The sequence below is a fragment of the Polypterus senegalus genome, chromosome 9 (genome assembly GCF_016835505.1).
Source record: "Polypterus senegalus isolate Bchr_013 chromosome 9, ASM1683550v1, whole genome shotgun sequence".
Taxonomy (NCBI): domain Eukaryota; kingdom Metazoa; phylum Chordata; class Cladistia; order Polypteriformes; family Polypteridae; genus Polypterus; species Polypterus senegalus.
Genome location: NC_053162.1, coordinates 182,288,676 through 182,314,836, shown reverse-complemented (window position 1 = coordinate 182,314,836; position 26,161 = coordinate 182,288,676). Strand labels below are relative to the sequence as shown.

Sequence of the window (26,161 nt, the reverse complement as noted above, 5' to 3'; positions counted from 1 at the left end):
ATTAGTCCTTAGTTAGCTCTTAGTGGATGGTGAGGTAGGCAGGTGATGATGAAGGAGACAACTACTTAGTGGTTAATTATGAAGGTTACTGGCTAGTAATATACGAGGATGAAGGACATTTTGGGAGATGAAACGTTATGGGCATTAGTCTTAATCAGGTGAAATCAAAAGAACAGAATGATCAATTGGTCCTAGTAGATGGCTATGAAGCAACTGATGAACATGTGGTTGATGTTGAAGCTTACCACTCAGCACTGGCTGGTACTCAGAGGGTGATGATGAAGATGGCCAGTTGCTACAATGATGTAGGAATCCATTAACTAGTGGTTAATGTTCACAGTCAATGGTCACTAGTGGCTCAGAGTGATGTCTACTATTCCTTAATGTCACTCATAAGTGAGGATGAAGGTCACAGTCCTCCTTGGGTGGTAAGAATGGCTAACTAGGTGTCCACACTAGGTGATGATGAATGTAATTAGATCTCACTGGCTGATGATAAAGACCATTGGTCATAATCTTAGGTTGCTGTTAGACTGAAGGTGACACCACTAATTAGTGGTTGACACTCACCATCGCTGGTCACTGACGAGTGAGGATGAAGGCCAGCAGTGATTCTGAAGGTCACTGCTTACCAATAGCGTGTGCTGTGTGTTTTTCAGCTGACATACAGTTTAGAACCCAAGTGCCCCGGAGGCAAATCACCAGCCCAATATATCTGTTGCCCGCAGTGCCCCACAGACCATCCTTTTTGTCCTTGGCTGAATACTCCATGACCCCGATGTCTATATTTACTGTTGCAGGTAACTGCGCCCACTACCAGAAGGGAGGCTGGTGGTACAATGCCTGTGCCCACTCCAACCTCAACGGCGTGTGGTATCGAGGTGGGCACTACCGGAGCCGCTACCAGGACGGAGTGTACTGGGCCGAATTCAGAGGGGGTTCTTACTCACTGAAGAAGGTGGTGATGATGATCAGGCCCAATCCCAACACTTTCCACTAGGAGCCAGAGCCACAGGCCGCCTCACGACGACGTACGTCTGTCTGAAAAAGTGCAATTTGTGTATTTATGTGTATTGTGCTTCACAAGTCGTGCGATCGCTTACACCTGGCAGCCAGTGGAGGGCGAGAGTGAGCAGGCGAGCGCTGGACAGCGGGAGACGGAGGGTGAGAGAGTGAATGGGACCGAGAGTGAGAGTGTGAGTGTGAGGGAGAGAGTGCATCAGAGTGAGCACAAGCGTGTGTGCGCGTGTGTGTGTCTGAGCGAGCGTGCGACACACACTCATTTCTTTTGTATTTTTGTACATGAAGCCGATGTTCAGGGTGACTCTTCTTGCGGCTCTTTCCCAGTACTGCACCCTGCAGCTCCCTGCTGGGATGTGATTTAATTTATAGACTTCTCCTTTTGTTTATAAATAAATTGTGTAAAAAAATAAAAAATAAAAAGGAAAAAAAAAAATTTGGATTTCCTATCAACGTGTAAACAGAGTGCCAGGGTGTGATCACCCTGAAGGTGGCACAGCAGGTAAGTGCTGGTTGGCATGCAGCTTTGGACTTCACCCCATTTTTACCATTTTTATAGTGCCTTTCACAGGTGATTCGCATGGAAGGTGCATGCTGTCTGCAAGCCTAAACATTAACTCACTCTTAACACTCAGAAGGACCGAGTGGGTGACCGCCAGCCGCTTTTTGTCATAGTCATAGGTGACATATTGTGGCTGTTCTGATTGCAATCAAGCAAATCACTGGCAATCCCTGGGCCATTTAATGACTTAATGATCGATGCTGAACATTTATATAGTGCCTTGAGAGTCAGCACTGTGCTGAACCAAATTAAAATCACGTCAGTGACAAAGGATTAGGGTGGCATGATGGCACTGCAGCTTCTCAGATCCAGCATCCTAACATCACAAGTGGAGTTTGCATGTTCTCCCTGAACCTCAGTCCGCTCTCAAACACATGTGTGACTGGCTAGCTGGCTGGTATTATAGTTTGAGTAAGTGGGCCCTACTGTGGACCACCATGCCAGGACAGGCTCCCCATAACCTTGAGTTGGGTGAGGCAGGTTTTAGAAGATCATTATACGACAAAGGATTGTATTGCAATGCACTACATATTATGACTTCCAGTCACTTCTCTTTATATAATGAGAACCCTTTAGGCACTTTAGCGCCCCCTGTCTGTGAATTTCTCTCTTATGCTTAACTTGGCATCTTTAAGCCCAAAAGTTTCATTTATTTCAGGAGAAAGGCTATAAAATGCATAGTATGCAGCTCTGCTTCAAATGCTGAATTTAAAAGGCACTATATACAACTGAAATGGATTCATGGTTTTCCTACACAAGATGACCAACAAAAGACAGAGATCCTGCTAATCACGGTGATGATCCTCAACCCAAACCCAAACCCGGCTACAAAGGTGCAGTTCACATGATGGCCGCCTGCGGGGACTGCTAAGCCTCCTGGTGAAGTTTCAATGTATCTTAAGATCACAAAGTGCACCCCCACCTGGCAAAACTTCGTGTACATCAGGTAATGTCAATCACTTAGAGCCCACCCCGCTACAAAATGTGCTCACAGGACACTCCCTCTTGTTCTTAAAGTAGCTCAGATGATGGCCACTTGAGGGAGCCACTGATCCTCCTGTTGTGATATCAGGACAGATTAGGATCATAAAGTGCACCCCCACCTGACACAAGTCCTACATTTCAGGTAATGTCAATTGCTAATCACACTCACAAAAATCCCCAGCTACAAAATGCTTCACTGGACCCTCCCTGCCCTAATAAGGTCACAAACTGCACCTCCACCCAGCAAATGTCCTGTACCTTACATAGTGTCAATCACTGAGTGCATCCCCAAAGCCCCCAGCCACATATTATATTTACTTGACCCTCATTCTAAGGTAGTTCACATGATGGCCTCATGAGGGAGCTACTGAACCTTCTTTTAAGGTTTAAGGGCAGCTTAAGAACACAAAAAGCACCCACAACTTGCACAAGTCCCATACATCAGGTAGTGTCACCTCACTCCTCCAAACTACAAAATGAGTTCACAGTCTGTTCATCATGAAGTATTCTTCGAGTATAACCCTTCTCATAATACAGTACTGGTGGGTTGCCACTGGAAGGAGCTGCTGGACCCTCCGGGTGAGGTTTCAGTGCAGGTTCTGCTCAGCTCCCACATCTCAAGTGCCATTTGGTCCAACCCCATTTCCTACAACAGCACCCCTTGGCGACGCCCTCTCACCTAGGTAAGGGATGCAAGGAACCATCCTCAGCGTCCTCATGTACTCCCGCATGCGGCTATAGTTGTCTTCCTTGGACATCAGGAAGTCCAGCTTCTCAAAGGTGGTCTTGTCCCTGCGACTAATGAGCTGTAAAACAGAAGAAAAGAGCTCATTCAGTGGAACATCATACAGACGGTCTGAAGACAGAGGGCGCTGATGCTTTGTTCACAGAAAAACAAGAGAGAAGCCCCCTGGTCACCCAGTAGAGCATAAAAGCAAAAGGAAAGCACAACTTGGTACATTTGGTTTGACGGTGGGCACCCAGTCCTCACACGCAGTGGAGACAAATGCTGTAAAATAGGGGACAAAAGGTGCCATTGACAGTGCCATTTTATCAGACTTCATAGAGCCCTTAAATGCAGCTCAGTCAGGTTTTTGCCATTTGAAGGCTAGGACCCGTGATTGTAAGAAAAAGCAACTTTATCTAGCGCCTGGAAGACCACCTCCATTTGATCATTTAGGCTCATCTCTAGAGGAGTCTGGGACCTCCCACTCTAAGTCTCTGTAGGGAATGGGGGGTCCTCATCTCTTTACATCCCATTACCAGACATGATTTGGCTAATCTCTTTAGAAGTCCTCAAGCCCGACTCTGTCACATTCTAGAGGCACACTCCATTTTGATTCAAGGACCTCTGTTGGGTCTTTTGACTTCGGTATCTAGGAGTCCACCCTCATCTTCGGTCAACATTAGTGGGCTGTCAATTTGGAGACCTATGTACCTTTCAGCTAGCTTAGAAGTTGCACAACAGGTGTCTTAGGAGTCCATCTCTTTTTGAACCTTTGGGCTCATCATTTAAGACCTCAAGTACCACAGGGCCACCTCATTAAGAGTTATTAAGAAGTCATATTAAATCCCAGAGGCCCATTGCTTTTTGGAGACAGGGGTGTAAGTCCTGGCACATCTCCAGTGTTAGATGTCAGAGACCCTTCTCTTTAAGAGCCTGATGGTGCCATCCCTTTAGGAGTTCATGGCCTCATTATTTTAGATGCCAGGGGCCCATTTCTCTTTAGGAGAGGTCCAGTGCATTTTGATTCTGGGACCACCACCCATTTAACAAGGTCCATAGAGGGGTTTGTTTCTCATTTATTTTTTGATTGCCCAGTTCTGTTTTAACATTAGGGCTCATGCATCAATTTGTTAAAGTATTAGAGATCCATTTCTATAGGGGTCATGAAGCCCACTCTATTAACCTGGCACAACTATCCCAAGGTGCCTGGGAGGGCAAGCCTGTTGGGGTTAATTAGGATTCAGCAAGTCCAACTTTCTCATGTCCCGAAGGAGGCCCATTGCATTTTGAAAGCCTGATTCAGTCCTGCCAGGTCGCAGACGTCTGTGCCTCTTGAAGCCCACCTCTGTTTAGAAGTCTGACAGTGCTATCCTTTTAGGAGTTGGCAGCCCAATCCTCTTGGGTGTCACAGGCCCATCTCCTCAGGACTCATCAAGTCCCCACTACCTCTAACAGTAAGACAGGTTTGATCCTCAGTTTTTAGGAGACCATTTTTGTCTGAACATTTGGTCTAACAGATTGGGGGGTCTGAACCTAATACACTAAGGTATTAGAGACCCTTTTCTCTAGGGAGCATTAATCCCCACTCTGCTAAATTCCAGAGGTTCACTGATTCTAAGACCCCTGTTGGGTTTGTTCTTGTGTGTCCAGCAGTTCACACTCCTCTTAGACCAATATTAGAGAACCACCAGTTTGGCTCTAGGAGTCCATTTGGCTTTTTTACCTTCTTTAAGGTGTCAGAGGGTGGTCTCTCTAGGAGTCACTGTACATCCCAGAGGCCCATTCCTTTTTGGAGGCAGGGGTGTAGGCCCGATACGTCTCCAACATTTGAAGTCAGAGACCCTTCTCTTTAAGAGCCTCACAATGCTATCCCTTTAGGAGTCCATGGCCTCATCTTTTCAGATGCCAGGGGCTCATTCCTCTTTAGGAGAGGTCCAGTGCATTTGATTCTGGGACTGCCACCCATTTAACAAGGCGCATCGAGGGGTTTGTTCCTCATTTTTTCAGTGCCCTGTTCTGCTTGAACATTAGGGCTCATGCCTCAAGGGGTCTGGGCACCAATTCATTAAAGTATTAGAGGTCCATAGGGGTCATGAAGCCCACACCATTAACTAGGCACAACTGGGAGAGCAAACCTGTTTGGGCTAATCTCTTGAGGTGTCTGAGGCTCACCTCATTAAGAGTCATCAAGTCCACCTTTCTCGTGTCCAAGAGGAGGCTCATTGCATTTTGAAAGCCTGATTCAGTGCTGCCAGGTCCCAGACGTCTGTGCCTCTAAGAGCTCACCTCTGTTTAAGTAGTCTAAAAGTGCTATCTCTTTAGGAGTTGGCGACCCTATCCTCTCAGATGTCCCATCGTTTTAGGACTCATGAAGTCCCCAAGTACCTGTAACAGTAAGACAGGTATGTCCCTCAGTTTTTAAGAGCCATTTTTGTCTGAACATTTGGTCTAACAGATTGAGGGGTCTGAACACTAATACATTAAGGTATTAGAGACCCTTTTCTCTAGGGGTCATTAATCCCTACTGTTCCAGAGGTTCACACCATTTTCATTCTAAGACCTCTGTTGGGTTTGTTCTAATGTGTTCAGCAATCCACCCTCTTCTTAGACCAACATTAGAGGACCGCCAGTTTGGCTCTAGGAGTCCATTTGTTTTTGTACCTTCTTTAAGGTATCAGAGGCTGGTCACTGTACATCCCGGAAGTTCATTCCTTTTGGAGATCGGGGTCTAGTCCTGGAAGGACTCCGAAGTAAGATGTCAGACACCTTTCTCACGGGACCCAATCCACCTTGAGCCAGGGACCTCTACCTATTGCTCCTCAGTTTCGGACCTCCACATGTAAAACAAGGTCCATTGATGGCTTTGTCGGTTTTTGGAAGCCCAGCTCTATATGAACGTTTGGTGTTCCTCCCTGAGTGGTCTGGACACTAATTAACTAAGGATATTAGAGGCCCGTCTCTTTAGGGAGCGGTAAGAACTCACTCTGTCATACTTCCAAAACCTACTCCACTGACTTGACACATTTGTCCTGAGGAGTCAAAAGGTCTGGTCCTATTTGAACATTTGGTCTCCCTCCTTGAGGGATCCAGACCTTAATTTGCCAAGGCATTAGAGACCACTCTCCTTAGGAGAATGCAAGTGCCACCTTATTATTTTGCATCTGACACCTTATTCCCATCTCAGGCCAGTCTAGAGTCTGGGACCCCCTACTGATAGAACGTGATGGACCTGTCCCCCAAGAAGCTGGGAGCCCACTGCTATTCTGGGCCATGCATTTGGAATCCAGTTTGTGGTAAGTGAATCTTGAATTAACATTCGGAATCGCTCACTCTCACAAATTTGCCTAAATGTATTAAGATATTGATTGAATGCACAAAGTGTGTTGGTGGCTCTACAGTCCAACAATGTGCTGGTCACTAGGAGGCAGTAAGTAAGTCACACCCAATGAGTCACAATGTGGCCTGTAGAGGGCCACATAGCACAGGAGGCTCCCATTGTTGTTCCCAATGATGCACTGACATGTGTAGTTCACACAGCAAAGAAAAGAAGGAATGCCATTGGTCAGGCGCGGCCACATTTCTGGGGTCTTTGAGAGCTCTGTGATTATTCAAATTGGATGCAGCGCCGGAAAATATCTGCTTGTGAGCACAATGGTTGAACTCTGGTGCGGGCGACCACGCAAACCGCCAAATTAGGAGCAAATGTGCTGCGAGCAGCAACCTTCACAAGTGGGAGTCTTTGATCTTTCACTCTGGAAGATGGGGGATGTCAGTAGTAGCACCAAAAACGTCTCGGTGGGGTGGGGGGGTTTGTTTGTCTGGGCACCTCCCTCCAAGTCACATTGGGACTCAGCAGTCAGACAGAGGTGACTTGGGTAAGAGTGACTGAAATGGAGCACTGAAGGTCCCACTGGGAGAACTGGGAAGGTGGTCACTTACTCAACACTAATGTTCAATCAGTACTAAGATTCGGACTTTGGTGCTGATACCAGCTTTCCCACCTCAGTACTGGTACCAAAACAATACTAAAGCAAACAACAGACAAGCCCTCCTCGTCCGCAAGCAAAATGACAAAATGATTTCCTGCTCCTGAGCCTTCTCGGCAGACCTAAATAGCCAGGGGGCGGGCTCAGAAGTGGTGATGTCCTGCCTCTTGGGGCTCCACCCACAAAGAACAAGAAACATAAGTAAACGTAGTGAGGCAGGCCATCATTAACCAATAATATTGAAAGGTGGGGCAGGGTGAAGTGAGGACACATTGTGGGGGTGTTATTAGGCATAAGCTAGCACTCTGTGTCAAAACTGGGGAATTTGGAAACAGTGTGGTAACTCTGGGAAAATTCAGGAGACTGGGAGACGAATAAGGGGAATAGTGGGGAGGAGTCATGGACTGAATTGGACAGCACAGTGACACGAGTATAGCTTATGAATGAGTGACCAAACTGAGCAGATGTGCAGTCACTGGTCAGGCTATAAGGTGTGGTCACTCAGTCACCACAGGCGATACTGGCCATGCATGGAGGTGATTTAGTGACACAGTGTGTCGTTGCCACTAATAAAATGGAGAGTACAACACCATTGATATACATTAGGGGTGAGTGATCAGACTTGGACAACGTAGGACCAATGCTCAGGCTATATGGTGTGTGATCACTCAGAGTCACCATGGAGCATACTGATAAGGCAGTGAGGCAGGGTCTTTGACTGAACTGGACAGCACAGTGACAAGGGGATACATTAGGGGCAAGTCACCAAACTGGTAGTGTCACCAGTCAGGCTGGAAGGTGAGTCACTATGGGTGAAACTGGCAATACATGGAGATGAATTAAGGACATAGCAGGGAGGGCTTAAAGACTGAACATGACAGCACAGTGACATGGTGGAGTGACCAAACTGGTAATGTCACTGCTCAGGCTGGAAGGTGTGGTCACAACAGGAGATTCCAGCTATACATGGAAGTGAACTGGAGCAGGTGGGTCACTGATTGAAGTGACTTAAATATATATTGTGACTTTGTCATTCAGTCACTATAGAAGCTGCTGGCTAGACATGGAGGTGAGCTCAGGACACAATAAGGCTAGATACAGAGGAACTGGAAGGTGTGGAAGATAGTGACCATGTAGAGTGGGGAAATTGGGAAATGGTCTAGTGGAGTCATTGACCACTGTGGTAGACACTAGAGATCAGTGACCAAGGTGAGAGGATTTATGGTCACACTTGGAGTCGCCCACAGAACTGGAAACTGTGGTGTCAGTGCAGTGACTTGACTAGCCAATCTGAGAGGATTTCACAAAAGGAAAAGCATTTTGGGGATCACTCTGGGGATGGTGGGCTATGCAGGAAGTGTGGACAACTCACTGGAATGGAGGGAAGCTCAGGGTTAACTGGGCTGAGCTAACAAGTGAGGTCATACTGGGGGTTTCTGGTTAGATCAAAAGGTGACCAGTGGCCATTTCACCCATTTCTGCCAGTGTAACACTAAATGGCCCCAATTTGCTAAAAGGCTCTCTGTCCACCTCAGCCTCCGATCCCTAAGTTTCGCCATGGGGACACTAATGACCAGTAACTCAGTCTGAGGTTGACTTGGGGTCATCGGGTTTTACATCCTTTTCCCAGTGGGGAGCCTCTGATATGACTGGAGGGCCTCTCCGCCTCAGGATGCGCTGGCCTCTGCGTTCTTGCCGCTGTAGAAAGCCGTCTCTTCCCAGGCCGCAGATCTTACCACATCCCAACCAAAGGCATCCATCCTGTAATTACAAGCAGCAGCAGGGGGCCTGTGATGTCACTGCTGGAAAATGATGTCACCCATAAAGCCACCGCGATGACACGGAGGCCTTGTGGACCCCTGATTTATGCTGCCAGTTAATTACACACTCGGGTTCCAGTGAAGCCGCTGTCCAAGTTCAAGCAGTTACATAAATCGGAGTTAATTACAAGTCTGCTTGGTGCGGAGCAGGCCAGAGAGCTGGCATGGTGCCACATGGAGATGTTTTATTACCCCGTACGCGCTCACATTAGCAGTGCCAGCAGCAGCAAAGTCAGTGCCAGGGGAGAGACCTGCACGTGTGAAACTGGAGGGGCACACGGAGGCTCGGCGGTCATCTGCGTGTGCCGTCTCTCCCTGTCACAGATGTCACCGGCCTGCCACAGGATGTAGTCAATTGGACCATTTTTTTTTTTTTTTTAATCTTTTCTCAGTAAAGTACAGGAGAAGAGAAAAGTGAAGCGACAGACACTTACCGCCCAGGTCTTGGTGAGCCGGAAAATGGGTGCGCTCTGCAAGGCCGACACCACGGACACAAGGGAGTGAAGGTTGTTGAGCTCCTGGAGTTTCTGGAAAGGAAGACAGAGAGGAAAATCATGAAGGGGACACAAGAGCAGCCACTGTCCACAGGTACGCACAACCCAAACTGCTTATATAGCGCCTTTCACAAGGCACAACCGTTTATAGAATCAGAGGGCATAGGGTCATGCGGCTGCACCCTTGAGTGTGACCACTTTGGGGGCCTCACTACTTGCATTCCATCATCCTCCACACTCGAGCAGTCAGCTTAGCCCAGGGGGGACATGTTGAAGCCACCTGCTATTCCAGCACTCCTCAGACACCAAGTGTTCATTTTGGAGTACTTGCATCCAGCGTCCTCTGCTCCTTGTTTCTTTATATTCATTACCCGTGCTCAGTGTCCTCGGATTGCTCTGCCGGTGCCGTGTTCCCTGATTCCCAAACACACATGCTCCTTCCTCTTTTCTCTTTGTCTCTTGCGTCCAGCTGTCAACGGTGTCCATTCCAGATACATGTCCATTGTTCTCCACCCTGCACCTCTCACCTCTCCTCCACCTCAGGTGTCTGTCATTCGTGTTGCTTTTTGACATTCTCCACTGTGAATTTTCCACAGCACACGCCCATTCAGCTCTTCTTCACATCCGCCATCCTCTGCCTGTTCTCCATATTGGGGCCCGTCATGGACATATGTGGTCTTCTTGTCTGCTGCTCCTTCTCTGGCTTCTCCAATCATCGTGTCCGTCACTCTCCAGCGTTTATTCCTTTGGTCCCAGGTTCTTCTGTCCACATGTCTATTGTTGTCAGGGTTCTCTACTACACGTGGGTGTCCTCTTCACTGTTAATGTCTTCTGGTCTCCTTTGTGTACCCGTTGTCCTCTGAGAAGTGTGGCCATTTTTTTTTTGTTACATGTGTCCATTCCTATCTGGGTTCCCTTCATATTCTTGTCTTCTCCTTCTTGTTACGTGTCCCTTAATCTCTGGTACACACCCCATGCTGTGATGTGTGTCCATTGTCCACTGCTACCTTGTCTACAGTCGTGGTGAAAAGTGTTGAGAATGACCCAAGTGTTGGTTTTCACAAAGTTTGCTGCATCAATGTTTTTAGATCTTTTTGTCAGATGTTTCTATGCTATACTCAAGTAGAATTACAAGCAGTTTAGAAGTTTCAAAGGCTTTTTTTAACAATGACATGAAGTTTATGCAAATAGTCCATATGTGCAGTGTTGGCCGCTCTTTCTTTTTCAAGCCCTCTGCAATTCACCCTGCCATGCTGTCTGTCAATCAACTTCTGGGCCAAATCCTGACTGATGGTCGCCGCCCATTCTTGCAAAATCAGAATTTAGGGGGTTCTTGTTTGTCCACCCGTCTCTTGAGGATTGGCCACAAGTTCTCAATGGGATTGAGGTCTGGGGAGTTTCCTGGCCATAGACCCCAAATTTCGATGTTTTGGTCCCTGAGCCACTTAGTTGTCACTTTTGGCCCGGTGCTCCGTTATGTTGGTCACCAAACTCTTCTTGGATGGTTGGGAGAAGTTTCTCTCAGAGGATGTTTTGGTCCCATTCTTTATTTATGGCTGTGTTCTGAGCCCTGCACTACCTTGGCTGAGGAGCAACCCCACGTGACCTGAATGGTCTCGGGATGCTTTACTGTTGGCCTGACACAGGACTGATGGTGACGCCGCTCACCTTTTCTTTTTTCCAGATACCCCAAACAATCAGGAAAGGGGATTCATCAGAGGAAATGACTTGATCCCAGCAGTCCTCAGCAGCTCAATCCCAGAATATCAGTCTGTCCCTGATGTTTTTCTTGGCTTCTTTGCTGCCCTTCTTGACACCCACCAGGCCATCCTCCAAAAGTATTCACCTCACTCTCACCTGCCTGCTGCCATTCCTGTGCCAGCTCTGCCCTGGCGGTGCCTGCAGCTGAATCCACTTTAGGAGACGCTCCTGGCATTTGCTGGACTTTCTCGGGCGCCCTGATGCCTTCTTCACCTCTCTATAGTAACTCAATCAGCAGGACAGAGTGACCTCCAGCCTTGTCCTCATCGACACTCTCACCCGTTAACGAGAGGATCACTGACATGACGTCAGCAGGTCCTTTGGTGGCAGGGCTGACACACAGTATTTGTTTGGGATGAAGTTCATGTTCATGGCAAAGAGGGACTTTGCAGTTAATTGCAATTCATCGGATCACTCGTCAGAACATTCTGGAGGAAATGCAAACTGCCATCATAAAAATTGAGGTAGCGTGAAGATTCATATTTGTTAACCATTTCATGTGTCCTTTGTCCTCTCGATTACCCACTACTTCTGTGTCTTCTTCTCTGTTAAATGTTCTAAGAAAGAAAGAGAAGAGAAGAGAAGAGAAGAGGAGGGCTGTGTGCTTTGTTGTCTATGTTGGTTGGTGCCTTTGTGTTATGCATGGGTGGGAATGCACCTTCTTCAGTGAGATTCCTGTCCTCTGATCTTTTTCGTGTTTCTTTTGTCCTTTCTCCTCTTGATTTTCATCTGCACTTGAAGACTCTGCTCTACTAAAGTTGCCCACTGTTTTTCATGTCTATTGTAACTTCTTAATATTTTTCATAATCCAGATGTCCACTGCTGGCTTCCTTCATTTCTGTCAAGGCCCTCCTTTCCATCGTTGGCTTGTGTTAATGTTGTCCATTTTTGTATCCACACCTGTCTGCTGTTCCTCAGTGTCCACCTGTCCTGCTCCTCCTCCTTCACCTCTCCCTCATGTTTTTGGACCAAACAATATTACCACTTTGCTGTACATTCCGTTTTCTCTTTCAGACGAGGTGACACAAGGCAGACAGACACCACAAAGGGAGTTGAATGTGGCGTGGGGGTCTGGCCAAGGCTGGCTGACGTGTTATTAATGAGGCCGCCGCTCTCCAGGCACTGAGCTCACTGCAGATGTTTGCCATGAGCTCATCTGGCTGTGCACTCCACTCGCTCCTTCAGCATCACCTCCAAAAACACACTGGGTGAGGGGTGCAGGGTGGGATGGGGGAGGGCTGGGGTTTATTGCCGCTTGCTGCCACCTTGTTTTTCCTCATCGTCACCCTCAATGACATTTCATATGTCTTAATGTGTCACGTGGTGGCTGAACAGCTCATCCAAGCTGGATCAATGCCTGCCATTGCTGGGAGGTCTAAATGTGACAAGAACAAGTCTAGAGGAGACATGCTGGCACTATATAAAGTACCTTGTACGGTTTAAGCATTAACATTACAAAAAATGGCATGATGGCAATTATGAGCAGGGAGGCAGGGCTGGTGGAGCCTTGAGAGATGGGTCTGGGGCGACAAAAGAGGGGGGCTCAGCGCTTAAGGCTAAAAATCTTGATCTCCAGAGTCATGGGTTCAAATCCTGGCTCAGTCAGTGTACAGTATGTGAGAAGTTCTACTTTTGTCCTCCGGGTTTCCTCCCAATTTTGGCTGACTGGCGACTCCACAATACACTGGCATGTTCTTGGATTCTGCATTTCTGTCAGGTATATGTCAAGTACACATTCACTTAAGTTTTATTTTTTTGTCTTTTCTTCCTCTGTCCTTCCACGATTTGTAGTAGAGTTCAAGAACTTGGCCAGATTTATATGGAGATTAAATCAGGAATATTCAAAAAAGGCTTGTTTTTTTAAAGTTACACATGCTTACTGACAGACAGTGATACGGAGTGGCTAAAATAGCGGGCACAAGAGTATAGCTTTAAGTGGATCTAAGATTTATAAAGAATCAAGACTTATGGTTAAAACCAATCACATGGAACAATGTAAATTAATTAAAAAAAGCAAGATAGATAGATAGATAGATAGATAGATAGATAGATAGATAGATAGATAGATAGATAGATAGACAGAGAGTGAAAGGCACTATATAATGATAGATAGATAGATAGATAGATAGATAGATAGATAGATAGATAGATAGATAGATAGATAGTTGTGAAAGGCACTATATAATAGATAGATAGATAGATAGATAGATAGATAGATAGATAGATAGATAGATAGATAGATAGATAGATAGATAGATAGATAGATAGATAGATAGATAGATAAAGAATGAACAAAAAGGACATGAAATAAGGACTTAAACCCCAGCCAGGGGAACATCCCTGGCTGATATATAACAGGACTGTTACCTTTGTCAAAACAAACCACTTCCTACTTGAACTAAACCGCCATACAACTAATCAGACACTCTTAGACACACTGGATTGGTCGTAATGTCTGCAGCTTCACAATTCAGGTGCTTTGCTGGACAGCCAATTGGATTGCAGGTTTCTGTCACCTGCTTTACTTGACTTGAGTCAGATGACTCCTCCCCTAACCCTAATCTTTGTGTAAGCAGGTGGAGCTCTGCAGGGCCGCAGCTGGAGTCAATTAGATGGATCTGCAGACTCCAACTGGTCTCGAAATGTCATATGAAACAAACTCCTGTGTTGAAATATTTGCAGCTCTTTGATGACTGATACAGTATGTATGGATTTAAACTCTGTAACTCTACTGATTTGAAATTTGTACCTTTCGACTCATTCTTTTAGAATCCTAAAGACAGAGTGCAGAGACATACTTTTGGAATTTATTAGTCGAGAGTAATTAGGATCAGGAGGGACATTAGCCTGGGAAAGGAAACACTGATGTAATGCAAACATGAGAGTGATTTGAAGATTATTGATTATTCATGTAATCATTGTTAAATCTTCACGAAGAAAGGGCTTTTTAAATGGAATGCATGCTGTACACAAAAGGGAACACAGAAAAGAAACAAGAAGATGAAGAAGAGCACCTAGACAAGATGTCTGCAATTCCCACTAAATCTGGAAAGGTTCGAGATCTCTGTGTATTGAGGAACTCTAAGGCAGCTGTGCCCCCTGGCTTGAAGGGTCTCATGTTCACCGTTATCTGTATCCTAACACCACAGTTTCCTTTGGGCCGTGACTCACAGTTGTATTTAATGGCAGAGGGTCAAGTACGGATTTGCGAAATGGACTTGAAATGGGTTGCTGCAGGCTGTTTAATCAGTTGATATGCTTCGCTATTAATATCGGTGGTGATTCTTCAAGGGGGAACCACCGGTGTCATGGACATAGTCTCCACTAAAAAAGGGCGACATTGGATTGCTAGAAAAAAAGTATACATAAGTATTTTCCAACAAGATTCCTTTCAAGTACATTTCCTGTTTTCGCATCTATTATTAATTTTGCTTTATGGTAGTTTTAATTTATATTGTCTGATTGGGTCAAGGTATAGTTCCAAGGGTATATGGTGTGGGTGACTGCCATTGTCCCACAGGGGTAAGAGCACAGTGAGCCGGCGCCTGTTCAGGTGACTGCCTCCATTGTTGAGCGACGCTCAGGTCTGAAGATGGGCTGCTTTTGTTGAGCTATTAAATCTCCTAGTTTGAAGCAGCTGTACATATGGATGCACTATAAAGCAGATCTATCTAACGCTTATATAAACAACATGGCTAACGAATAACAGGGACCTCCATGATAATATGCTCAAGGTATTGTGATAAGAGCACCTAATGTGGGTGACTTCCATACTCCGACAGGGGAAGCTGAGAAAAGCCATTGTCAACTGAAAGTAGCACAGTGAGCTGGCATCTGTTTAGGTGACTGGCACTCAGGTCTGAAGATAACTGTATGGTCTGCTTTTGCTGAGCTATCAAGTCTCTTTTTTGAAACAGCTGCCAACATGTGGATAAAGTCATATATGTGGGGGCACCTTAAAGCAGATCTACCTCACACTCACACAAACAACTTACACATACAGTACAGTAGTTAACAATAACTATACCATAGGTGTGCCAAAATAAGAAACAGAAGAACATCCATGATGACATCGCTAAGGTATTGTGATAACAGCGCCTAATATGGATGGCTGCCGTATTCCAACAGATGTTAGAAGCTCAGAAAACGTTTTTCCATTGAAGGCATCAGAGTGAACGGGCATCAGCTTCGGGGATTGACACTGGTGTAGCTCAAGTCTGAATACAACCATTTGGCCTGCTTGTGCCAAGCTAGTAAGTAACTTTGCGTGTGGGGCGCTCTGAAGCTGCTATATTAAAGCACAGGTAAATTCCCACCATAACACACTGCTAATATATCTGGCGTGCTAGGTCGACTGGCAAGTCTAAATTTGCCAGGTATGACAGTGGGAATATGCCCAGCAGTGGAATGGTATCTTATGAAGTGTTGATTCCCGTCTACAATCTCACAACCCAGGTAAATGGAGGGATGGAGGTCTCCTTTAAATTCTGAGCAGAAAGGCACCATATCAAACAACAACTGAAAGACTCCTAACACAAATCATATATTTGAACATTAGAACACTCTAAACGTGAACAGGCCATTTAGCCCAACAAAGCTCGCCAGTCCTCTCCACTTATTTCCTCCAGAAAAACATCAAGTCGAGTTTTGAAAGTCCCTAACGTCTTACTGTCCACCACACTATTTGGTTGCTTATTCCAAGTGTCTGTCGTTCTTTGTGTAAAGAAAAACTTCCTAATGTTTGTGTGAAATTTACCCTTAACAAGTTTCCGAAAGTGTCCCCGTGTTCTTAAAGAACTCCTTTTAAATTTACCGTCTCGATCCACTGGATCCACTAATTCCCTTCATTTTATTTTGCTTAAACTGTAAAGGCTCAGCTCTTTTCATTTTTCCTCATAACTCATCTCCTGTAGCTCTGAATCAGCCTAGTCGCTCTTCTCTGAACTTTTTCCAGTGCTGCTATGTCCTTTTATTAGCATGGAGACCAAAACTGCACACAGTATTCCAGAAGAGGCCTCACCAGTGCATTATATAGCTTGATCAGAAGCTATTAGGGCAGTTCTCACTGCGAAAGGCACTATATACAGTACAATCTAATCATCACCATTAGCAGAAGCAGGCAGTGGGCCAGTAGCAGTATGCATAGCACGCCAAACTGAGGCCAGCCTGCCTGCCCGCCCGCCAGTGCGTCTTTCTGGTCACCTCCCTCTCTGCCAGGTCTTGCCAATCTCGGTCACTCTTTTCCACATCCGCTTCCGACCGCCTCTCTCATTTCCGACTATTGGCCTCATCACGTATTTTGTCTCCATTCTTTTCTTCATTTTATTAGAAAATATCACGACTGAGCGCCAGTGCCTCGGGCCAATTTCGATCTGCAGAAGGCCAAGCGAGCTTTTACGGCAAATTTAAAGCTGCGGTCAGCACGACACGCCATTTGATTTTAAATTATTATTATTTTTTTTTTTTTTAAAAGAGTCATCTGGTAAGTTAAGGCTGCCATCCAAAAGCCAGAAAATGAGAATTCCATTCGGGAAGAGCAGGAACTGAAGCGCCTTCACTGATTTGGGGAAATGATCAAGAGAAACGTTGAGCTTCAATATAAAAACAGAACTCATAAATTGTGTCCTGGAGCAAATCTCGAGGCGAAATGAAGGGAAGTGATGACAGCGGGCTCTTAAATGGCTGCCTTTTTAATGCACTACTCAGCTTTCTGCAAGCACGTGCCATCTGGAAAAGGTTTCAGTGAGGTGCGTAGTTGGCCAAAGAGTTTGAACCTCTGTCCAAATGTAAGTATGAAAGAAAGGGGCATCCAGGACCTAGGCAAGGCACTACCAATGAAAAGACAGGGGGCTGCAAGAAATCACTTTAAGATATGAGGCACTCGCCCAGTGGGTGGGGCTGCTAGTTTGAGGGCGGAGCCAGAGATGCTGACACGGATTAAACAAATCCAAACGAGAAAAGTAAAGAATGGTGTTAGAGGTGGGATTTGGAAAACATCCAGAGGTGGCACTTATACAAATAATTAAAACTGGGATGACCCTTTAGATGCAGGAAGGGATGACAGAAGTAGAGCCCTGATGTCCACTTGGCAGGAATTTCAAACAATTTCTACTCATAAAATTTTTTTTTTTTGTACTTTTTTTAAATAAATTAATCAGTTCAATTGAACCAGGAGAACATCGGTGATTCCCCGTTCTTACTTCATAATATGCTGTGGAATAAGTGACCATTAAAAAAAAAGTTTTTGAGTGACCAAGAGGGTCTGCACCAATTGTGACCGACTGTAGCAAATGTCACTTAAATGAAGCGGCTCCACTGATTCAGATAATAAAGTGGCACAGTTTGAAGATCTGATCCAACCAAAATAAACAATGAGGGACAACAAGCGTATTGAATGGAATGGCCAGTCATGTCACCAGATAATGAAGGACAGCACTGGGGTCAGTGGAGACCACAAGTAGCTTACCTTGGCTATCTTCACAAAATGACTCAGGATCTCTGCTCGGATCTTCAACGTCTGCGCTGTTAGGATTTCCCGGACCACCCAAAAGCTGACCTGAACAGACAGAAACGCAAAAAAGTGAAAATCATTCAGATGCCAGCCACAGCAGCACCACTACAACCACAAGGTGGTGAGATCAAGCAAGACATGCCAGCTGGCATCACCTGCAGAGGTAGCATAGAGCCTAGTAGGGGTCAGCAAGGTGGTCATTGCCCTCTAGTACTGGCATACAGCAGACACAAGGCCTAAACATTTGAAATGTGTACCACATATAAAACAAATAGACATATAAAATACAAATGTAGATTTCAGTCCTGTAACTGCCATATTAAGAATTTTTCCAAAAGTTAAGTCCCCCGATAAGAGCCAATCCTGGTAAGTTAATGTTACTGTTGCCTTTTCCACAGGGGGCGGAGCCCCAACACCACAGATGAGGGACCACACTCTGCTTTTATGCAGGGCTGGGATGTCTGAACTTAGTGCCGAGTTTTCACAGTGTTTTGGATTTCCTCAATTTTTGGTAAGTGCTTTCTTTTGATTATTCTGAGGTTTTCTTTTTATCTTTTGTCTTTCGTTTTTGGTTTTGTCTTTGGATTTCAGACTTAGCTTTGTTTTCTTCTGGTTTGCCTTTTGTAGGCAACCTTTTTGAATTTTGTTTTTTTTTTAAACTTTGCTAATATATCCTATTATTTTTAAAAAATCTATTGTTTTGGTTTTTCTAGGCCAGGGGTTTCATGGCTGCCCTCTAACTTTTTGAATTTATAAAGCTTGGGCATGTTCTGTGTGTGTAGCCACAAAGCCTGCTTCTAGAATTTCGATTTCCAAACTAACTAGTAAGGCATCATGAGAATGTCGTAGTAATATTATTATAATAATATGCACTTACAAAAAATAAGAAACTAATTGCCACACTTACTACAAGTTAGAGTTATTTAATATAAAATCTCAGTAACTGACTGGCCAGCTAGCCTGGGGGAACACAAGCGGGTTGAGATTAAAGGACATGAACAGACGGCTGCTGAATTAGGCTGGAATAGGGTCAGAGTCAGTTTTAGTTGAGTCATTGGGAACCACACACTAGTGTTGGATCGATTCAAAGCTTTCAAAACTCAGTAGTGATATTAAAACGATACCGAAATAAGTAATAGATGACTGTCCACTCATCCCCACTGGCCTGCACACATGAGCACCACAATCCACTTGCCTGGGTTCACAGGCAACCTGGCTGCCACACGATCCCCCAGTTTCCACCAGGATTTGTCCAAGGTTTGGTGGGGGCCACACTCACAGGTCAACAGGCCTCAGCAACAGTGAGAAACCTTTTAGAACATTAGAACACTCTAGACGAGAACAGGCCATTCTGCCCAACAAAGCTCGCCAGTCCATCTATATTAATAAAAGGCAAAGCCCTAACTCACTCACTCGTCACTAATTCTCCAGCTTCCCGTGTAGGTAGAAGGCTGAAATTTGGCAGGCTCATTCCTTACAGCTTACTTACAAAAGTTGGGTAGGTTTCATTTCGAAATTCTACGCGTAATGGTCATAACTGGAACATATTTTCATCCATATATACTGTAATAGAATGCAGCTAGCGAAGCCGTCGGAGTTTTGTTTTAAAATATTTAACCAATCACATTTCAGCCGTCATTTGTTGCCAGGCAGAGAGAATAGACTGCAGCTCGATAGCCGTGGGAGGCGGAGTTTCATTTAACCAATCACATTTCAGCCATCATTTGTTGCCAGGCAGAGAGCCTTTCACAATCCATTGTGCAGGCACTCTAACACAGAATATATGTTGATTAACCTGTTGCTTCAACCCATCAAATTTTGAGTTGGTGTCAGTTGGGCCCTCAAGCAGGCGTACGGCAACATCACCGTATTCAGACCCATTGATTGGATAGAAGCCGATATGAGGAACTCTCTGAGGCCACTGAACACACTGCAAACGCTCCGAGCACAAGATTGTTGCATGCACTACGGCCAACTCCATGGCAGGATTCTGGACAATATTATTTGCCAGACACAGACCAGATTTCAAGACCATGAAAACCTGATGTTTGTCACGCTCCTCGAGCCCCAGAAGTTTCAGGAATACAAGAAAAATTTAACGCATGCGGCCTTCTACATTTCAACACAAGAGCAAGGGAGCACTTTTTGATCTGTCTCGGCTAAAAACAGAACTTACTGTAATGTATGCCATGGATGATTTTGCAGGAGAATCTCCCTCTTCCTTCATCAGAAAAATCTGAATGAGAGCATGGGGCAACTGTTCACATTGCTATATTTTTGGTGCTGAGCATTCCTGTGTACACTGAGTCTGTCGAGCGGACATTTTCAGCCATAAAGCAAAATGGAACTTATGCCAGAAATACCATAGGGAGGGTTCGCCTTTCAGCATTAGCGTCGATAGCGATAGAAAGTGAGGATGGAACTGAAGCGCACAGATAATCCGTACGACAGAGTAATTGAACTGTTTTTGAGGAAAGAGAGGACGATGGATTTTGTTTACAAATAATAAAAATTTTTGGTGAGCAAAATGTTGCGATTTTCCTAAATAATATTGCAAATTTATGAGTTATTATTGATGTTTTTTGTGTGTGTCGCGGCTGTGGCTGCATAAGAAAGGAACTTGTTCAAACCTGGTTTGTCTATAAAATAAAGGCATTTATTCTGGCTACAGGAGTATATATATATATATATATATATATACACTGTATATATACAGAAGTTTGGACACACCTCCTCATTCAATGTGTTTTCTTTATTTTCATGACCATTTACATTGGTAGATTCTCACTGAAGGCATCGAAACTATGAATGAGAGTTATGTACTTAACAAAAGAAAGGTGAAATAACTGAAAACATGTTTTATATTCTAGTTTCTTCAAAATAGCCACCCTTTGCTCTGATTACTGCTTTTCACACTCTTGGCATTCTCTTGATGAGCTTCAACAGGTAGTCACCTGAAATGGTTTTGATGCCTTCAGTGGGAATCTACCAATGAAAATAAAGAAAACATATTGAATGAGGAGGTGTGTCCAAACTTTTGGCCTGTACTGTATATATGTATGTGTATATATATATATGTTGATATGTCTATATCTATTTATATATATTTAGATGTGTATATGTATATTATGTATATATATGTTTATATGTATATATGTATATGTATATGTTTATCTGTGTGTCTGTGTGTGTATTATATATATATATATATATATATATATATATATATATATATATGACAGCAACACTCATAACAGTGACGAAACAATTACATTGACAATCATGTTACATTATTTTTAAAATGTTTCCTTTTCTTTTTCATAACTTCTTTAACAAACTGCTTCTCCGCTGCGAAGCGCGGGTATTTTGTTAGTTCTTCTATAAAAACATCAAGTCGAGTTTTGAAAGTCCCTAACGTCTTACTGTCCACCACACTACTTGTTCGCTTATTCCAAGTGTCTATTGTTCTTTGGGTAAAGAAAAACTTCCTAATGTTTGTGCGATATTTCACCTTAACAAGTTTCCAACTGTGACCCCATGTTCTTGATGAACTCATTTTATAGTAACAGTCTTGATTCACTGCACTAATTCCTTCATCATTTTAAACACTTCAATCATGTCACCTCTTAATCTTCTTTTGCTTAAACTGTAGAAGCTCAGCTCTTTTAATCTTTCCTCCTAACTCATCCCCTGTGACACTGGAATCAGCCCAGTTGCTCTTCTCTGGACCTTCTCTAGTGCTGTTATGTCCTTTTCGTAGCCTGGAGACCAAAACTCCACACACAGGACTCCAGATGAGGTCTCACCAGTGTGTTATAAAGTTGAGCAGAACCTCCTGTGACTTGAACTCCTAATGATGTGCTTCTCATGTTGCTGGTTCTACAATTCCTTTTGTACTCTGAGGCTTCCTGCAGAACATGTTTTCCTCTCTGAGTTTTGAGGGCGCTGTTATTAAATATATTGTATCAAGTGTGTACGGTAATACACGTATATTATAGTGGTGACTTCCTTTGAAAAATTGACTGTGCTAATATCCGATTAATGCTTTGAAGAGTGGGTGTAGCATTGGGGGGTGTTTGCTGTTGGTTAGCAGAGTGCAAGGTACACTAATACAAAAAATTGCCTTTAAGGTCCACTTCAAGTGCATAATGCTGTTATAGTACCAGTTTAAAATTTGGGTAGTTCAGTCCTTTTTTAGTAATGGTATATCCCGCAACACTACTACACACTCACTAGTGCAAGAGGTGTGTCAAGAAGCTACAGGATTCCTTAAAACTAAGACTGATAAACAGGCCTTGTCTCTCCCTCTCTCTCTGCCAGTTTCCATTCTGAGTTGTTCATCTGCCTTGGCAGCCATATTCAGAGAGGCCACTCCATTCAAAGGCCATGCAGGAGGAAAGACCAACAAACAGAATAAGACAGAGAGCCAGCTGTTAGCTTATTATCAGGTTGTATTATTTACCCACACTCACTGTACTTATCTCTAATATGTGAAGAAATGTGTAACTTTCTCTCCTGTCTATTTGGGTGCTCTACCTAATTGCCTGGGGTTACAGGTATAAAGAAAAAAATACAGTAGTAGTCAACTCTGACAGTCTGGTAAGAGTACCGGTATGTAATATAGAGAATAAAGTACTGTAGAAGATATGATTACTTTAGGACCCTACCCCAATAAAAAGGAGGCCTGTCTGTTAATTAGCAGGACTATCAGGAGCGCAGACCTGGCTTTGGAGTTTCTGGGCTGCTCTGGTTTGGGTGAACCTCTCAGTCTTAACACACATATTTTTTTTATTTTTTTTGTAGTGACATCAGTTCCCGACTCCTCAAGTTTTCCTTCCACATTCCGAACTTGGATGTTTTACGTGTCTCTAAAGAGGCCTGGTGTACATGAGCGTTCCCTGTGATGTACTGACACCCCAGGATTTGTTCCTGCCCTGCACCCTGTGATACCGAGGCAGATTACAGCTCATGAAGACCCTAAAACTGGACTAGGCCCCTTCAATAATGAGATGGATTTGCTTCTTCCAGTTACTGCCCTTTTTGCTAAGTAAATAACATAAAGACTGAGTGTTTAAAGGTATCATTCCCTAAATATTTAATATTCACAGAGGCATTATTGTTTTGAGATTGCACATATAAGTGCCTTACATCGCTCCTTACATACATGCTTAATGCATGCATTTCCAATTTAATTCTTCTTTTTAAATTTGTTCTTCCACAAATCTTAAGCACTTCTACCAATGCTAAGAACAGACTGCTTGATCCTAATCAGCCCAGCTTCACTGGCAGGCATTGTACCAAGATGGCTCTACTTCCTGTTGTCGACACATTACAGCAGGCAACACTTACTGATACGTCCTCTCTCAAAATCTTTTTAGATCTCTCCTCTGCAATCGACACACTCGACCCCCAGATCCTTCTTGCCAGACCATTAGGACGGCCCTTAGTGTGGTTGAATCCTACCTCTAGGGCAGATCCAACCACGTGCTTTAGCTTGGAGAGATTTCAGGTGTGCACCAGGGAAGCATAAAAGTGCCCCAAGGATCAGTTCTGGCTCCTCTCCACTTCTCTCTATACACCTCCCGACTGGGCCCATTATAAAGTCTCGCGATTTCTCTTATCAGTGCTATGCAAATGATAGGCAGCTGGACTTGTCATTCCCTCCAGAGGACCACACGGTGTCCGCTAGAACCTCTGCGTGCATCACTGATATCTCAACCTGGATGAAGAAACACCATCTCAGGCTCAACCTGGCAAAAGATGGACCTTCTTGTTATCTCAGTTTCTCTGTCTATCCAACAGCCCATGTCTGTTCAATTTGGAGGAGGGTGGTGATCAACGACCAGCTGTTCTTCACTAAGCATGTGGCAAATATCTTTCAGTCTTGTAGATTGTGGAGTGATGCATTGTGTTAGCCATTATGAAGTGAAGTAAAATGACCCCTTATATTGGCTAACTGAACAGATTACGATATGCAAGCTTTCAGGGCAGCTCAGACCCCTTCATCAGGCAAGCTGTAGACCTGAGCTATCTCAAAAACTTGAATATTGTCATCTGCTCAGTTAGCCAATAAAAGGGATCACTTTTGCTTCACTTCTCATTACAGTCTTGCAGATTTATTTTAAGACTAGCCATCCCCCTGGGCTTCGCCCGCGTATTAGTGAAACAGGACAGCGAGGAGGCCCAGCCCAGCTCCCTACTCCTGACGTCACTCTTCCCTCTGTCCTCGGCCTGCAGCCTCGGTCTCGGATTAGCACGAACGTATTGCTAATGTAAGCGAACTATGAGTCTTAGCGAGATGAGAGAAGTCGCAAAATCAACCGGAATGTTCAAGCAAATTACAGAAAAAAAAAGATCTAAATCCGTTAAGTAGTTCTCTTGTTCACTAACTAAGCAGACTTAAGGTTACGCTTCAAGGCACACGCATGAGTGAGGAGGGCCCCGCAGCCTGATGAGTCTCTCTGGCATTTGCGCTAATAATTCAGTACCGCAAGCAAACTATGATACTTAGCGCAAGGAGAAAGTCTCAGAAATCAACCGACGTGTTCAAGCAAATTATTGAAAAAAATAACATCTAAATCCGTTAAGTAGTTCTCTCGCGAAAAGCAGACAGACATACAAACGGGTCTAAAAAAGTATAAGAAATTTCACGCTTGGACCACGAAATTTCGAAAACCGTTTCTTAGCGAGCACCTATGGGCCAAGGGTAACTTACATTCCAAATTTCAAGTCCCAAGTCGTCATGGTTTGGGAGATTTCATGATAAATGAGTCAGTGGTATTGGGCTTTTATATATATATATATCTATACTAATAAAAGGCAAAGCCCTCACTCACTGACTCACTCACTGACTCATCACTAATTCTCCAACTTCCCGTGGGTGGAAGGCTGAAATTTGGCAGGTTCATTCCTTACAGCTTCCTTACAAAAGTTGGGCAGGTTTTATATCGAAATTCTACGCGTAATGGTCATAACTGGAAGCAGTTTTTCCCATTTACTGTAATGGAGATGAGCTTCAACGCCGTGGGGCGGAGTTTCGTGACATCATCACGCCTCCCACGTAATCACGCAGTACATAGAAAACCAGGAAGAGCTCAAAAAGCGCTTAAGAAAACATGCATTATATAATTGAGAAGGCAGCAAACAATAAGAAGTGAGCGAGTGACATATACAACCATATTCATGAGTTCTGCTACAAACAAAGCACGATGTAAACCTACACTTTAAATTAAGTTCATAGACAGGCTGCGCTGGCGCTTGTAATTTAGTGCCTGCCCATATAAGGTCGTCCGTCCAGCGCAATCCAATAGCAAACTGCCACGGGTAAATATTCACGGGTGAAGGACTGTGCTTATGGAGAGGAAGATGAGATGGTCAGGGTGGTGTTTGACACAAACTCAGCCGGGAGAAAGTTTTAAGTGCCAGGACTAAGGTAACATTAAATACAGCCATGGACATAGCACGAGATGGCACCAGCACAGCTGGGAACCTTCGATGCATGTACACCGAGTGGCTCACGGAACTGACGAGTGCACAGATAAAAGGCAACAGTTCCAAAGAGCGCTGAACAAAAACCGAATTACACAATTGAAAAGGCAGCAAAAAATATGAAGCGCCTGATAAGCATATTCATAAATCCAGCTACTGCGGAAACAAAGCACACGGTGGAAAAAGTCAATGTCCCGCTAAAGGAAGACAGTGTAAAAACCCGTGCATGCAGTGTGTCAGGTCTCAGATAAAGAAGAAGACGAGCTGTTTATTGATGCAGTAAGAAACGAATCGATGAATGAAACCTGTCATCTTTACAACGATTGACAAACACGGAATGTAACTTGAACACAACACATCCTACAAATACGAACCTGATTGAAAGAAATAATGATAATCAAATCCTTGATGACAGCAACACTCAGTAACACTCACAAAACAAATACTGTATATTGACAGTCATGTTACGCTATTTTTAAAATGTTCCCTTTTCTTTTCTACCTTTTTAACACACTACTTCTATGACACGCGGGTATATATATATATGTATATATATATATCCCGATCTACATACTCGAATAATGGATACTTTATTCGCCATCAATGATTGTTTTGGTAAAGCCATACTCAGTGTATTCATTAGATGAACGGTAAAAAGTAAGAGCGAGGGAGGATGACTAGGCTGTAGTGCGCCAACTCTATCTGAATTGCGCGATCACATTTGAAAAACATATCTTTTCAAGTTCTATTTAGTCCATATGTGTCAAACTCAAGGGTCACACATCCGCCCGGCGTAATTATATCCGCC

At 44.3% G+C, this 26,161-nt stretch overlaps 2 protein-coding genes and 1 long non-coding RNA gene across 6 annotated transcripts in view; 2 read left to right on the top strand and 1 right to left on the bottom strand.

Annotated features, from left to right (window-relative positions):
* Window positions 1-1,417, top strand: part of angptl2b (angiopoietin-like 2b) — a 38,113-nt gene extending 36,696 nt beyond the window's left edge. For both annotated transcript variants that reach the window (XM_039764464.1, XM_039764465.1), the window contains exon 5: window positions 801-1,417. In XM_039764464.1, the coding sequence (XP_039620398.1) occupies window positions 801-1,000 (200 nt within the window). In that variant the 3' untranslated portion in view covers window positions 1,001-1,417. The remainder of the gene's footprint in view (window positions 1-800) is intronic.
* ralgps1 (Ral GEF with PH domain and SH3 binding motif 1) overlaps window positions 1-26,161 on the bottom strand; it is a 342,472-nt gene that overhangs the window by 168,311 nt on the left and 148,000 nt on the right. For all 3 annotated transcript variants that reach the window (XM_039764462.1, XM_039764461.1, XM_039764463.1), the window contains exons 7-9: window positions 17,821-17,910; window positions 9,534-9,626; window positions 3,246-3,372 (exon numbers count right to left, since the gene is read on the bottom strand). In XM_039764462.1, the coding sequence (XP_039620396.1) occupies window positions 3,246-3,372; window positions 9,534-9,626; window positions 17,821-17,910 (310 nt within the window). The remainder of the gene's footprint in view (window positions 1-3,245; window positions 3,373-9,533; window positions 9,627-17,820; window positions 17,911-26,161) is intronic.
* Window positions 9,602-24,464, top strand: LOC120536094. The gene is made up of 3 exons (XR_005635010.1): window positions 9,602-9,687; window positions 18,264-18,376; window positions 22,669-24,464. It is a non-coding gene; the product is annotated as an uncharacterized LOC120536094 (long non-coding RNA).